At 40.8% G+C, this 16,565-nt stretch overlaps 2 protein-coding genes across 2 annotated transcripts; one reads left to right on the top strand and one right to left on the bottom strand.

The window, feature by feature from the left end:
- The first annotated feature begins 1,209 nt into the window (after nt 1-1,209).
- Nucleotides 1,210-8,394, top strand: ACAT2 (acetyl-CoA acetyltransferase 2). Its single transcript, XM_009709105.1, has 7 exons — nt 1,210-1,410; nt 2,343-2,460; nt 3,235-3,378; nt 4,458-4,580; nt 5,324-5,478; nt 7,520-7,630; nt 8,160-8,394. The coding sequence occupies exons 1-7, from the start codon at nt 1,210-1,212 to the stop codon at nt 8,325-8,327; spliced, it is 1,020 nt and encodes a 339-aa protein (XP_009707407.1). The 3' UTR covers nt 8,328-8,394.
- A 188-nt stretch (nt 8,395-8,582) lies between these two features.
- Nucleotides 8,583-16,383, bottom strand: TCP1 (t-complex 1). The gene is made up of 13 exons (XM_009709106.1): nt 16,271-16,383; nt 15,826-15,881; nt 15,125-15,210; nt 14,237-14,365; nt 13,562-13,659; nt 13,131-13,241; nt 12,262-12,443; nt 11,489-11,615; nt 10,988-11,163; nt 10,160-10,283; nt 9,602-9,794; nt 9,137-9,300; nt 8,583-8,885 (listed from the first exon to the last, which is right to left on the bottom strand). Exons 1-13 carry the CDS (start codon nt 16,381-16,383, stop codon nt 8,672-8,674), a joined length of 1,773 nt encoding a protein of 590 aa, XP_009707408.1. The 3' UTR covers nt 8,583-8,671.
- Nucleotides 16,384-16,565: the final 182 nt, after the last annotated feature.

The following is a 16,565-nucleotide window of genomic DNA, read 5'->3' as shown; positions in this document are numbered from 1 at the left end:
GGGGCAGGTCCTGACCGCAGGTAGGCGGGCGGGGGGTGCTCGGTGGGGTCTACCCCTGCACGGCCCCGTTGAGAGAGCTCGGGTTTCAGAGCGTTGTTCCTTACCGTTGAGAACACGGTTCGCTAACAAAGGACTTGAGCAGAATCTTGGCCGCTTCTCCGTACGCTCTGGATGACCAAACCCGCTGCTGGGGTTTGGAAAGGATGCGGTGGGGGGATAGTTTGTTGTTTGTTTTTCTTTTTTTAAAATCCCTGAAGTAGCTAACAGTGTACGTGTGAGTTTCTTTCCTTTGTTACAGCATCCCTTCTCTCGCATTGGTCATCTCTCGTAACTTTAACATCATCAGCAATGATAACTCTGAGGTTTTGAGAGCGAGGCCTGCATTTGTGTTTAGCTGCAAGACCAACCTGCGAGATCTGTGATACCATTTGTTTGGAGACAAATATTTTGATTTAATGAAAACAGGGCTGATAGGGAATTGTTTGCTTTGAATGGTCCCTTGCTTTTTCCAGGGTAATGTTTAATCAGCAGAGTCATAGGGCAGGTTTGTATTTTAAAGGTGGAGGAAGAAAATAAAGGAAATAAGTATTTTTGTCTTACTGAAAGCTGATCCAGATTCCTGTGTATTTTTAGCTCACTGAATGATGTGCTCTCCTTACCCGTTTCTTTGCATACAAAAAGCTGGCATTATGTTGGCCTCAGGAAAGGCAGATGAAGAATGTTTTCTTTGAATATAGCACTCCTATTCTCTCGATCAGGATTACAACAAAGAATGGAAGCTTTCAGGACTGTCCTGCATAATTGTGCTTTTGGTTTCCACAGGAACTTTTAGGGAAAGCTGTCTGCTGGTGATGTACAGAAGATGTCAGAAAGAAACCTTCAGCAAGTAGCAATTCAAATGAGCTCTCATCTTACACACCTACAACAGGCTAGTGCTCATTTGAAGTTGGTGTTTCATCTGACCTGCCATCAAAAGCAGAGTTGCACATATAAAACTATCAGTAGCAAGTCTCTGATCTTGCAGGTATTTTATTGATCAACAATATGAACGAGAGAGGTAACTGAGCTCATGTTTACAGATTAGCACTGGGAACTTCTCTATCTACCAACTGAAAATAGGAGCAGCCTCTAAATTTTGGTGGAATCTGGGTACCTGTTGTGAAAAGTGACAAGGCTGACATTTGTTTTTGAAGAACAGACAAAGTTAAAATGCTGCCTATTCCTGCAGGTGCAGGCCAGAACCCCGTCCGGCAGGCGAGCGTTGCTGCGGGAATCCCTTACTCGGTGCCTGCCTGGAGCTGCCAGATGATCTGCGGGTCAGGTTTGAAAGCGGTATGTCTGGCTGCTCAGTCCATACTGACCGGAGACTCCACTATCGTGGTTGCAGGAGGCATGGAAAGTATGAGCAAGGTAAAGCAAACGATCGCACTCGCATTGCACTGACTTACTCGGATCAAATGGTGTTAAGTTATGTTGAAACCTTGTATTTCTAGGCTAATGCTGTGAAGGCAGATTGAAGGAGTAGCTTGGGTTTCTGCACTTGGGAATGAATTTACATGTGCAACAATTGACTTCAGTAGCTTTTTTTTTTTAATTGAAAAAAAAAAAGACCTGATACTGCAGCTACGTGGTGCCATACAAACACACACCACGTTTAAAAATCCATTTCAGTTTCCATCTAGCCCTGTTGTGGTGAATGATTTGCTTGTGACAGCTGGCAATAGACAGGTTTTTTGTGTTGCAAGAAGCCCAAAGAAGGAATAACTGGAAACATTACTGTTGACCAAGCAGTTTGAGCTTGGAAAGGAAACGAAGCACTTTTAATTCAAGGTGTTTATCCCAAGACTGTGTTGAGGAATGGTGTTGGGCCGGCGATCTGATTCCTAAGAAGGGGGTGGCCTCTTTGGACTTAATGGTTGGACTTGATCTTAAAGGTCTTTTCCAACCTAAACAATTCTATGATTTTGCGGGGGCTCACTAGCTGCCTGTGCTGAGAGCGATGTTGGCATTCACTGGCAGTGGAGTGCCATTGGGAACTACCTAGAGCAGACTGGTAGGATGGAGGACCCACAGCTGCATGGCCCCAGGGATGATCGATTCAATCTGTGGAGAGAAAACACTTGCTGCTGGGTGGTCTGCTGCCAGGGAAATGCACAGGCCAAATGGACCACACCAGCTGGCAGGCTGTGGAGGAAGAGACAGAGCGGGCAGCTGGGGAAACGGACAGGATTTGGGGTAGCTACCTGCAGCCGCAAGGCAGGAGTCTGTCTCTTCGGCAGTCTGACTGTATTGTGCACTGGAGATATAAAACATCTAACTCCTTTCGAAATACGTTCTTGCAGGCTCCTCACGTCATTCACATGCGATCTGGGGTGAAAATGGGAGAGGCTTCTTTGCAGGACAGTATAATCCTTGATGGCCTTACAGATGCTTTTTATCAGTATCATATGGGTATAACAGGTAAGTGGTGACAGTCCTGAAAATGAAATGGGTTAATGGGGAGGGGAGAAGAATTCACTGATAGGAAATTTCAGAAATCAGAAGTTTCAAATAAGGTGTTTCAAGCTATCCTTAAGGTATAGTCATGAAAAAGAAAGAAATCCCTAATATTGATGGGCATTGAAGGCATTTTCTGCTTTGTTTGTAAAGCTACGTTTTGTTTGTTTGTTTGTTTTTTCTGTCTGAGCTAATCTTACTGCAGTTCTTTTGCATCTGAAGCAGTTTAATTTAATTTTGTGAAAAATAAACAAATAATCCTGTATGTAACTAGAGCATTTGGCAGCACAGATTTACAGTGGAGGGGAATTACGTAAAGTGTACTGTGGACACAAGTGATTCCGCAACTTCAGGTTATTGCACCCTGGATGGGATACTCAGCCAACTGCTTTTTCAGACCCTGCTTATGAAACAGGTAACTTCAGAACTGTTCCCTCCTCTGAAGGAGCTGTCAAGAGATCTGAGAATAATAATCCAGAGAAGCAATGAACTAAAAAAGCTTGTTTGCATTTGTGTTTAACTTGGTATAACATCTGGGAGGAGATCCCGCACAGAAATTTTCACCCTCAAAAGAAAATATAGTAAAGAATCATGAGCAAACAAAGTGAGGAAATCAGAATGAAAACTGTTCAACAAGCTTAGCTGCTTGCTACAGCAAACATTAATGACTACCTTTGTGCTTACAATTTAAAATTTTAGCATTTCCTGGTGGTAATTTGCATTTTGTTTTTGTTTCAGCTGAAAATGTGGCCAATCAGTGGCAAGTCAGCAGAGGGGAACAAGACCAAGTTGCTGTACGGTCGCAAAACAGGGCAGAGGCAGCACAGAAAGCTGGCTATTTTACAAAAGAAATTGTTCCTGTTCTTGTACCTTCTAAAAAAGGTAGGTGTGAATGGATAATGAGAGCTAATTTTAAAGAAAAAAATACGTTTTATACCATGTCTCCTATAATCAGTGGATGGTTTCCCACTTATACAGCCTTTTCTGTAAGCTGTTCTGTAATCCTGTAGCCTGTTGCTCTCTTTTCCAACTTTCAGTGGTTATTTTTTAAATAAGAGAGAAGCAATGCAAATGTGGAATATCTAAATGTAGCTCTCTGCATATACCACTGTTGCGTTTTATTGGAGATGTAATTACTACCCAGGCAAAATGCTGACTTAACATAGGCTCAGATACGGTACCAAAATTGGTATTTTTTGTTTTGTTAGACTCCTGCTGCACCAAACTTAAAATGGTCATGTTGATCTGGCAAACCTTGCCCACCTAGTAAAATACACAATGACAGTAATTAGGGTTACTAGTTAATTAACTAGGTCAGGTTGCATATATTAGGTATGCTTCTCTTTAGGTCCGTTAGGGATATAAACAGACCTGTTGTGGTGCTTGAGCCAAAGGTCTGTTTCTAGAGCAGGGGAATTCCCCCAGCTCCTTCTGAGTGGATGCAAAAACTGAATTTTTCAAACGGAACTCAAGAATCAGTTGTTCAACATTTGCATTGAATAGACCCTGTGGGAAAAGTTGTGGCATTAGGGCAGTTACAAACTAACGAAGGGCTTTCTTGATGCCAGTTTAGATAATAATATTTAAAGACACTTGACTATTCTTTGCAACGAGATTCCTACAAGCATCGTTTAGAAGATAGCCTTCTGCTTGGAAGAGAAGCTATTGGCTTGGGAACAGAAAGAACAAGATCTACTTTTGTACAACTAGGCAGTATTCTAGTTGTTAGCATTTGTCTCTGAAAACCCAGCTGTCTGTCCTGCTAGAAGCAGCTGGAGGGTTAGAGCAATTTGTTAAAGTGCACTGAGTTGGAAGCTATCTCCGACACAAGAATGGCTCGTTGGTTAAAAGGAGTATGGCATATATTCCCGATCAGCCTGTTGTTTGTGCTGGCTTTCTGTTCGAGACCTCTGTGTGTGTGCGCTTAGACCCTCCTGTGAGTATAACACTCTCTTTTTCAGGTCCTATAGAAGTTAAAACAGATGAACACCCTCGCCATGGGAGCAACTTGGAAACAATGGCAAAGTTAAAGCCCTGTTTCCTGACAGATGGAACTGGGACAGTAACAGCAGCGAACGCATCAGGTTGGTCCATCTGGCTAAAACCGAAATGGAAAAGAACAGTAGCTGCTTGTGGCTCAAGGCAGGGTCTCTGCGAGGGGTTTGGCTGCTGTGTGGTTACTGCTGAATATATTTTGCAGGAAATGGCAAATGTGTTTGACAACGTAGGCAGAAATTGAATGTAACTGTGGTGGAGGATTTCCTTACAGGTGAATTGTCTTCTGTTTGCTTGCTTTCTATGAAGCAATCCAAGTGTTTGGACAATAATGGCAACATTTGATAGGCTGGAACAAATAGAAGCTACATCCTCTCTTTTTAAAACTAGCTGTCTAGTGGTTTCTAATACTGCAGGTCCAGACAAAGGAAAACATAATGATTGATGTTTGAAAATGTTACTCCTGTGGGACTAACTCTCCTGCCACAGGCAGGTTTGAAACTTCTTCCTTGGTCCTTACGCTGCCTCTTCCGAAGTCTACCTAATAAATGTGAGGTGCTGCTTTTTCAGATTGTGCCTCAATTCTTCCACCTTCTGCTTTCCAAATAGAATCACAGACGTGTCACATTTACAGCAGTATAGATGTGTTACCCATTTTAAGTGTTTGTGTCAGAGGTCAGACTTGGCTGATCCGAACAATACTGACCTAAACCCATAAAAGATGTGCAGTTTTTGTTTTGTCTAGATTGTGAACTTACACAAGCAGGAAAGGGTGGTACAGCAAAAGCCATAAAGCCTGACAAATACATACAAGTTGTTTGTCATTCCACAGGTATAAATGATGGAGCTGCAGCTGTAATTCTAATGAAGAAATCAGAAGCTGCTAGGAGAGGTCTTATGCCTTTGGCTCGGATTGTATCTTGGGCTCAAACAGGCATAGATCCATCTATAATGGGAGTAGGGCCCATTTCAGCAATAAAGCAAGCTGTAAGTAATTATCTGTTCACCTATGTACCTGTTACTTAAAAACTCTTGTTTGTAATTGCTTTTCATTTTCTGCCCATGTCTTGGTTTTTCTATATTCTAAGGAAAACTTCGTATTAAAAAAAAAAAAGAGTGAAAACAAGACTTAAAATGGTGGAGAGTATATAAGATTAAGATTTCTAGTGCTACTAAGGCTAGTGCCTACTCATTGGGGGGAAAAAAAAAGTAAACCTATAGGTGTTTGAATGGAGTTCAGAGCATAAACTAGCCATGTTTGTGGAAGGCCACCTAGATAACGTAGGAGGCTAAAGATCAAATGTCATAGATGTGTATAGTAATGTAATTTGGGGATGATTCGGTCCTGCCACAATATGATCCTGATGCTGTGTCTGGCCAGGTTAATTTTCAGATCACCGCCTGCTTGTATTTGCAATAATACAACACAGAGAAGGGCCAATGAGCGCATCTGCGTTAGCAAATGGGATGGTGCCCTTTGTGTTTTAGTTTGCCCTGCAAAAGGGTTGGAGCGTTCAAACTGGGATTCCTTTCAGATGAAAGTAAAAAAGAAGGTGCACTCCAGAACCACACCGAACGTGCTCAGACTATTGTTGCACCCACTGATGTGCTCTGTGTTCAGTCCACAGGACAAGGTTCTCAAATGAAATGCCCTGAGGGAGCAGCCCCTATGGTACCACACTGCTCAGTAATGTAGACATAGCCCGCTGATTATTTGTTAAAACTGAGCCATGAAATTGAGCATGAAAAGAGCACTTGTGCAGCTGAGAAGGACAGATTTGCTTTAGCATTCCTTCTTAGTTTTACGTATACTGTGTAAATGTATCTTGTTCATCTCTGAGATGTCCTGGCAATGTAGAAGCCTGACTTGAACTCACCCAAGCTCTGTGGCTTTGAGAAGAAAATCAGAACTGTAATGCCGAAGCTTTTTCTTATCAGATCTCAAACTGTTCTTTTAAATCAAGAATGCTATAAATGTATATACAATCCACATTTTTAGTTTAAATTGTAGAACAGGCAAGCTGTATTTAGCAATACCTATAATTTTACACGTACTCTGAAAAAGGGCGTGCTACTTCTTAATGTAAACTTTGTAATGCATCTTCTTAAACACTTCACGCCCTCCATATATTAGCAGTTTATCTCTTCAGAATTTCATAGTAGCACTTTATAGTGAATGAGTAGGCCGTACATTTTAGTGTTACAACACCATAGTAAATCTTAAAGACTTTGCCCAGGAGGGGAATGGTTTCCATACTGTGTCTATAATATCTAGTAGAAAGAGGCTATACTCCTCCTTGGCTGTAGTCTTGGAGGTACACCAAGTCTGGCTAGCTGGTTGTGAAACGTCATTGCTGCAGATGATTCTGCTGATAAAGCGTTGCTGCTAGAAACAGAGTGGAAGTAAAAATGTACATATGTGTACATGCCTAAGCCTGTACCCAAGTAGGCAATTGCACCACAAGAGTTTCTCAAGTGAAAACATGAGCCAAACCACCTTCCAAAAGAGCCACCTGTGAAAAGCTTCAGGTGGCAACTTCCAACTTAAAGGCAGGAGAGACTGGACAAATTACACTCACCACCCATTGCTAACCATCATTTCACTATTTCCTGTGTAAAAATCTGTATTAAGCAGAGAATCTCTAATAGACTCAGACTTATGTCCTGAAAAACTTGCTTTTAATCTGTTAAAACCTACTTTTGGAAACAGTGCTCGTTCTGTTAAGGGCACCACAGACATACGGTTTGATTCCCACCGTTGCAGCACCACCACTACGTATGTAAAATGAGTCAAGATTTTTTAAGAGCAGCCAGCATGATACAGCACATCATACTGACTTTTGCGGACGCTGAAATTTTGTCTGTTGTATTAAAGATTTCTGTCGCCAATCCTGGCTATAATTTGTTTCCTTCAACTTTTTACAAGTGGTAGCTTCAAATCACCCAATCTAAGTCTTACGAAAAGCTTCCTTTGGTGCTGAGGAAGACCTAAAAGATAACGAAGCCTCTATTTATTTTATTTTCTCAGATTGACAAAGCCAGCTGGACTCTGGAACAAGTCGACCTGTTTGAAATTAATGAAGCTTTTGCATCGCTATCTGTTGCAATAGCAAAAGAACTGAAAGTAAATCCGGAAAAGGTAATGAGTATCTTTGAGGCCATCATCAGTTTGCCTCCTGCTATGCAAAGTTGTTCCATTCTATGCACCTGGATGAGATGAGAATGGCCCTCCTGCAGTCCCCTTGCCAAAAAGGACGGGAACCCAGCAGGCATTTCCTTATGCTACCCTGCTGTGGGCTTGCTTTGCTAGCCAGCACCATCTCCTATTTGAAAATCCTAACGTTAACTTCAGAATTTGAACTTGCTGCTGGGAGCGTATTTGCCACTGTGCTCTGCCAGTGATGGCAAAAAGTTCAGGTATTACTCTCCCCTCCCTACATTCACCTCAATCAGCTTAATTATCTTCAGAGAGTAAAGATGGGCCCCTTTCAGAAGAAATACTTATTATTAACAGTTGTTGCATCCAAGGTCTCCTTGAAATGGTGGCAGCAGTTTTAGGCTTACTCAGAATCAAGGGCTACATCCAGTGAAAAGTCATTCATGTTGAAACCTAATGATTTCTTAACTTGACCTTCTCTCTTGGCTTTCTTGTTTTGTTATTTTTTTAGATTAATATCCAAGGTGGAGCTATTGCTCTTGGCCACCCTCTCGGCGCCTCTGGCTGTCGCATCCTTGTTACTCTTCTACATGCGCTGGAACGAACAGGTGGAAAACGTGGTGTTGCTGCCCTCTGTATAGGAGGAGGAATGGGAATAGCCATGTGTGTTGAGAGATGAATGTGAGTGAATGAACAGACAGCTAGCGTTAACTGGCTTTGAAACAGTTTACTAATAAACTTCTAATCATGGAGCTTACAATTGTTTGTTTTGCCTAAAATTAAATACGCTTACTTTTTGCCACTCAATCATTGCCTTGACAACAAAAAAGAGAGTGGCTACTGCAGGCACTTGAGTTGTTAACACACGCCAGAGCTTAACTCCTCCACGCAAGGACCAACCTCACTTTCAAGCATTAGTTTGTGCACAAGAAAATAGCAGCAGCGTTCAACCACTTGTTTTTATTAACATTTTAGTTACAAGAGTGGGAAGTGTAAGTTAGACAAACATAAATAAAACCTAAGTTATTCTTCAAGTGCTCCAGAGTGAACTGCATCCTCATAGCACCCTCTCTCTTCTTTAGTTTCAGGGTGCAGTTTAATAAGATCATCAATTCGAAGAATAGTAATTGCAGCTTCTGTTGCAAACTTTAGGCTCTTAGTTTTGACCATGGTTGGTTCAAAGACACCAGCTTGCTTGTTATCGCGAGGTTTTCCATTGATCAAGTCAAGACCAATCCTGCAAATGAGAAAAGGTGTCAGATGGAGAGGTAGAAAAAGTAGAAACACATTTGGAATTCTGCTGTTTAACTACTACTGGGTCCCAGTGACACGTCCATAGGACTGGAGGACAAAGAGAGAAAGTTCAGTGATGACCTACGCCCTGTTTTTTACATGCCAATCATGGTTCAGTAAACTGGCAGAACAATTTCCCATTTAAGGCACCAACCCGCTTCACTTTTGATAGCCTTCCTACAGATGGATACTTGCCATTTCAGGTTTTTGCGATCCGGGTTAACTTGAGCCTCATTGTGGAATGCTCTCAACTTTGCAACAAGATCTGTCGCATCTTGAGCGGCATTTACTGCCAACGTATTTGGAATTATTAGGAGGGATCTTGCAAATTCTGCTATTGCAAGTTGTTCACGTGATCCCTAGAAAGAAGAAAAAGCTTTTAAACCAATTGCTGCAACAGGAGAGGAAAAAAATACAGCCATGATCAAGGGTGTCAATAGCAGGTAGGGGTTAGACACGCAAAACCTATTTTTAGGTCAAACCACCATATAATTATCAGAGAATAATTCATATCCTTCATTTCAAAGGAGCATCTTACATTCTGTAAGATGATCAGGTTTTCATGAACCATGGAACCAACTTCTAGAAGAAAAATGCTTGAAAATTCACATTGTCCTAGTTTAACACAGGCATGCTGTTATTTCTTTGTGCAAGACTTACCATGCTGGTGGCATAATTTTCAAGATATATTGAAAGTGCTGCCTCTACAGCCCCACCACCTGGGACAACAGACTTGGATTCCAATACCCTTTTAACAACACAGAGAGCATCATGTATAGAGCGTTCCATTTCATCGCACATGAAGTCATTAGCTCCTCGTAAGATAATTGATGCTGAAGTGCGAGCCTTGGTACTAGGGGAAAAAAAGTAAATGGAAGTCAGTGGTGTTGAACAGATTATAAATGAAAACTCTTCTTGCTGCAATTTTTCTTCTAAAGCCAAGTTCAGTTGAGCCAGATTCTTTTAATGTTTAAGCAAAGTCTATCTAGCAATCTGATTGTCTCATACATCGTGGCTGACGGAACAGGTGCCCAGCCCCAGCAGAAGAGATAAAATACTGATACTTTCACCTCTAAGTTGCAGTGGACTTGCATACTATTTCCCATGTGTATAACTACTCATACCACTGAGATACCACGGAAATAAGTAAAATGGGATTTTATCTCAAACTTTGTAGAAAGTGTACACAAAACGGAGTATTTTAAAAAGGATCCTTACTTCTTGATTAAAATCAGCTCATCATCACAGATCCTCTCTTGAATCACCTCTTCTGCCTGTCCCAGCATTAATGCCTCAAAACTCTCCTCACCTTCAAGGTTTGCAAGGGTTGAACATATGGTTGCTTTAACAAACAAAAAAGTGAAATTAGCACTCAATTCCAGCACATCCTTTGCCGACTTCCCATAACAGGCATACAGAAAGAAGAACAGAAATAAAACCAGCGTAAGTAGATTTTTCTTAAATTCAACAGCACTTCTAATTCTCAGGTAGCAACTCAATATTCCACAGTTTATAATCGATACTGCGCTTTTTGCTCAACTTTTACAGCCCTTACTTTTCCACAGCTAGTACAAGCTCCTGTGCTTTACAATAATGAAAATGCTGTCTTGCAAGTTTAAGACTTGACAGATAAAAATCTGTATAGGACCAGAATTTTTTTCAGTTTCTTCATTTGTCTTGAACTATCTAAACAATGTACTCAACACAACTGTTCAAACAGACTTACGAATGTGTGCTTACTAAAGACTTGCAAATAAATACGGATTCTGGCTCATTTCACAAGAGGACAGTCTTCCCAGTGCAAGGCAGCATTTTATTTCCCCTGCTGTAAATCTTCAGCAGTCAACTCTTGCGGTACTCATCTACTTTCACAGAAGTCACTTAAAAGCAACAGTAAAGTAACGCCTGAGAAGAGTGGCTCAGTTCTACTCATCCTCTCCTTGCATGGCTTGCATGTTAAGAAGCCATTGTTGAAAATTAGTTACTAATACCCTAACAACAGCTTTTACTAAAAAAAGAAAGAGAGGTATTTTTATATATACATACCTCCAGATGCCTTAGCAATCCGCTTAAGGTCCTTTTTTACAACTCTTCGTACTGCCATAGCACCAGCATCAACAAAGTATTTCAGACACATATCGTCAATACCTCCAGTGGTGAGAATAACGTTGGCACCAGTGGCCAAAATCTTCTGGATCCTCTCTTTGGTAATATCTGACTCTCTGCAAGGATAAAGTCAACGTTATAAAAATTTATTTAAAAATCTACAACCATGTTCCGTCAACCCATTTCCTGAAATCTTAATGCAGAGCTCTGCAAGAAGGGACCATTGCACATACTGGATTTCTCGAAAACTGACTTAATACTAGTTCTGCCTCCAAAAGTGAAGACTTTTACCATCAATATTTGGTATTGTTGGGAAATATTAACATTTAAAACATTTCTACCTCTTGTGCTCAGCGAAAATTACACTGAGCCACCTCAACTGAAGGGCTCAAAACAAGCCAGTGAAACCCCACTGCCTGAGTTACTGAAGCTCCCACGCACCTCTGCCTTATCTGGTCCAGCTTCTCGGGGTCCGAGATAACAACCTGAACACCAAGCTTCATTTTTGCTTTCTGCAGGCTGAAGTCAAGGCATGCAATCTTTGCATTAACTATTCTCTTGGTCATTCCTGATGACAGGAAACAAGAAAAAGGATTTTGCCAAACTGAGTTAAGAGAACATCAAGTTAGCATTAGAGATTAAAACTAACATTACTTTCACATTTCAGATTTCTATTCAGTTTGCTTCTCCACCTCTAGTTCTGCCCTGGTATTAAAAAATGCTAATAAAGACTTTCAAAGAGAGAATTAAAAAAAAAACAAAAGCAAAAAACTCTCTCCTGTAACTTCTGTTACCTTTTTACAGACCCCATCCCCAATATGTGAATGATCATGAAAAGCTGACCCATCAGTCTTGCATCCTTTAGGTTACCTAATCACAACACAGCTCTGCTAAAGGTTAACAGTTCCCTACAAAGCGGACACTGGCTCCCCACAAGGGAGGTGCTTATCTTCCAGAAGATCACAGCATTACCACGGTGGTACTGAGCTAGGGAAACTACAGTAACTTACCAACACTTTATGGATCGCTACTAGCTGGCAGACCCTCACCTAGAAACCACTGGCAAAGCGTTAAGTTTTTTTTGTTTCTTGTTGTAATTGTTCTGGAATTGAAAACTCACATGATTTGCCGCTAAGGCAGTAAGAATATCCATGCAGAAAGACTAAGAGGACTGAGTTCACACAAAAGCTTTATGAAATGTAGCATGTTCTTACCCTGCGAGCCCACCACACAGTTCAGAGCGTAACCGTTCACAAGGATGCTCTCTTTTTGGCTGCGGCCATGTGCCTTCAAAACATTAACCGAGTTGATTGGATACCGAGCCTGACCCTTCTGGTCTGTATATTTAACTGCCAGTGCAGCATCCACCACCATATTAGCAAAGAAATCACCATCACTAAAATACTGTTAAGGTTAAAACTGAAGAAGAAAACTAGTATTATGCTTAAGGAAAAAAAAAAAGTCACCGACAGTGCCCAAACTAAGAGTCAAAAACTCTTTCCAAAAAAAGAACTCCAGAAAGGCATGGAAGTTCTAGCTTTCTTTACCACTGCCTTAAAGGAACAAGGAAGTCTTAAAGCTGCAACACTGGTAAGAAAATTGAGACAGGCTAGTGTGATGCCTGCTTTTTACGCATCTTTTGTTGCTTAACAAAAATACCTATCCTGTGGTCAATTTGCATTCCCTTGTTAGCACAAAAACTAAAAATGGAGGTTTTTCTGTGACTGTGGATTAAAGTGCAATCTTCTTTCCTCTAGTTTCACTCCCCAGGAACTTGACTTCTCTGTAACACACTCTTCCATTCACTCTGCTCTCGCTAACATGCAATGTCCTAAGGACACAATACACTATTAAAACTGTTGTTATGGGCATAACCAGGTTTAAATAAATTGGAAAGTCTGAATATGTTTTCCCATGCCAGATACTAATATCTGCGAAACGTTTTTCACACCCCTGTTATAAAAATGACAGCTTGAATACTATACCCTATTCATAAAAACTGCTGCAAAGAAAACTAGCCTAGCTACTCAAGCTCTCCCATCAATCATTCTCACTTAACTAACTTGATCAAGTTAAAGGATACATTCCTATAATTTTAGAGGACATTGATGTTTTAGCAGCATTAATTAGGCACTCCCTGCCCAATTCATCTGTGTTAATAATAAGATTTTCATTGATGTAGCGAACTGCTTCCCTGTAGAATAAAGACAAATACTGGTAAAGAATTTCACCCCCACAAAGAAACATACATGTTTTCAGCCCTTCTAAATGTTACCTCAAAGAACACGGGGATGAAATCAATTCATCTTCTAGGAGAGGAATGTGACATTTTTACATGATTATAGAAACACAGAATTAAAAAAAAAAACCAACACCACCCCAAACCAAAACACCATATCCACTTTGCACCAAGAAGTCTGTGTTAATGCAGTCACAAATACAGAAATAAACAAAAAGCATGCAGTTATTGTACCTTACAAAATGCAATGTACTTCAACGATACTAGTTTCTTACTTGCAAGCAAGTCGGTATCCACCAATAATGGAGGTAGGATGAATTTTCTGTTTCACTAGCTCATCTGCATTTTTTAGAAGTTCTGCAGCAATAATTACCTGTTTGAAATACAAACACTAAATACGTGTATTCCAAACAAGCATAATAACTACCTGTTGCCATTAAGTGGAAAGTAAAATGACAAAATAGTTTTCCAATATCTACTCAGTGGAAACAAGTACTTGCAACCTCTAATTATAAATAGTTTCTGAGATCAGTTAAAAGCCACCTGATTCCACCCCCCCCAACTTGTCAAAAGTCTCAGGCAAGTTTTCAACACTCAGCATCCTTATTAGTCCCAACACTTTAATTTCTCATGGTTGTTAAGAACCTTAATTCAGATTCCATCTTCAAGCTTTAAGAAAGGAAATAATGAAATAAAGAATGAAACCACAGTAAGCAAATTCCATTCCAGAGCACCAGCTGTGTATGGAAACCTGCATCTCTAAAAAACCACAATTTCTTTATGCTGTAACCTACTTTAAAAAACTGCTTATATTCAGTCAACTGCAAGGTTTTTCATTCTGTATAGCTGATCAACAGTGCATCAAGACTTGTAACGGATAAATCAAAAGCTGCACTGTGATAATGAAACACTGACTTTTGCTGTATCTGCCTGCAAAACTTTCTACGTACCACTGAGGTTGTTCCATCGCCAACTTCTTTGTCTTGCAGGTCTGCCAGCTCACAAAGAACTTTTGCAGCAGGATGTTCCACTTCTAGCAGTTTCAGAATGGTTGCACCATCATTAGTAATGGTCACGTCCTAATTTTCAGAAATCAAATGTTAACACAAAGTGTACTTCTATTATGTTTTGACTGTTGTGTAATTGTAACATTCATACAAATGAAAGTTAGTTAGTCTTTGCAAATGTCCATAGAATAACTATTTATACCAAACGTTTACCACTTCTTTTTAAGCAGGAGTCTGATCTAACAACAGAAGCATTACCACTGCAGAATCTGCATTTTCTTTTTATCAGAGAAGTCGTTACGTTACAGAAACTCATCACGCATTTAGCACATACCAGATCAGTAGTGCAGCAACCACCCTCTAAGACAGTATTTTATTATAGCAACCTATAAAATGGCAAAGTTTCCTTGTTTGCTTGAAATATTTCAAAATATGAAATATTGCTTAAAAATTGTTACGGGATTATTTGAAGTCTCTTTTTGCTATTGTTCCTAATGTGGAGACCAGGATATACAAGTCAACACCATCACAAGGCCTGACATTAATGGTGATATTCATTCCTGTGAATGTGACCAATACCTCTAAGTGGTGACAAGAACTTGCAAGTAGAAAGGAGTCAAGCGCACTGCATAAACTACAGTACTAGGTTAAACTAAAATGATGTAGCATACATTACCTGATGCTCAATTTTACCAGTTCTCCTCCTACCTCCTCTCAGAACCATGGAAAAAAACCCAGGCATATACTCATTAGACTTATGAAGCACACTAAGTAGAACTTTTACACAGGAATACCATTCCTCCTGACACTTCTTAAAGAAAGCTTACTTACCCCAATGTCATCCACCAACATCTTATCCAGACCAACTGGTCCAAGAGAACTCTTCACAATATTGGCAATTGCAGATGCAGCAGTAACTGAATAAACGAAAGAAAAAAAGAAAAAACCTTATCTTTCCAACTTTGAATGTGATTCAGGTTTACAAGAAAACGTGCCAAGAATCCGCAATTCAGAAACTTGAGATAAAGTGACCTAATTCAGGATTAGGTTTCAGCCTAGCTAAGCTAGTAATGGCTTGCTGCTACTAAAAAATACAATTAGTGCAAAACCTCACTCTTCCCTCCAAGCTGTTTCAACCAACTAACCTGGCCAAACTAACCAATCAGAAAAAGAATTGTCTTCTGCTGGCTTGATAAGATGGAGGGCACTAGTGAGGTCAGAGGAGCAGTGGTGGCAGCTTAGCAGATGTTGGTAGCACTGTTTTGGCAACAGCAAGTCACGCCATAAAACTTCACTCTCATTTACTCCTCAGTTCTAAGCAGATACAGAACAATGGTTATCACCATCTATCAATTAGGAAACATCTTTTTGTCCCGATCAGGTCCATGGCTGAAACAAAACCCATACTCTGCAAGTCAAGAAAGTCAAAAGTGACCTTTAGGTCACTACTAAACTAATGTGAAACCTCTAACACAGTGGTTTGATTTAAAGGATGTTCTGCCAACTTCATATAGGAAAAAGATACAGTCAACCTTTTCCTTCAGACCGTGGCAAGTTTTTCTTTATCCCACAAGCATAGCCACTTAATCTGGAAATTGAAAAAGTGGTAGTATAATGGGAATAGTGACAAATCAGACCTTTACTTTGAACTTTAAACCATGCTACAATTTGTTTTGCTTTGGGGGAGTAACGGCAGCTTTCTGAAAGAAATAACCGTTGTATCAAAGGTGCCATTACCAAATAGAACCTCAGCTGCAGATTAAGGTAATTCTCATTCTAATTGTTCTGCCTAAAGTATCATCAGAGCTGCAGGACTCTCTCACGACCATCAAGAAGCAGGTCTTCAGGTTCTTCCTTTGTCTTTTACCTACTCCGAAACTGAGAACAGTCTAAGAATTTGCAGCCTTCCCCCAAGACTTGGAATAAAACCGTGAGAAATAGGGCACGTTTTAAAGTACTACAGTCAAAGACACTCACCTTGCGGACAGTCCCCACCACCAGACGCAGGTTAATTTCCCTGTGCTAGGCAGCAGTAACCTTCCCCAGCCGCCCCATCCCCACCAAGGTTCCTCGGCCAGACTGCAGGCCATCCCGGCTCACACCCTACGAGCTCGGGGTGGAACCGAGCCGACCTCTAGTCAGCAGCCGCCCCCCTCCCGGTCCGTGCTACTCCCAAGGAAAGAAGGGGATGCGGGACCACTTCGCCACCGAGACGCTTGGGAGCGGCGCGGGATCCTGCGAGCTTCTCATCCCCTCATGGGGGCTGCGGAGA

The sequence above is a fragment of the Cariama cristata genome, unplaced genomic scaffold, assembly GCF_000690535.1.
Source record: "Cariama cristata isolate BGI_N322 unplaced genomic scaffold, ASM69053v1 scaffold26481, whole genome shotgun sequence".
Lineage (NCBI taxonomy): Eukaryota > Metazoa > Chordata > Aves > Cariamiformes > Cariamidae > Cariama > Cariama cristata.
Note: the sequence above shows the minus strand (reverse complement) of the source record. Positions and strands in the feature narration are given on the sequence as shown.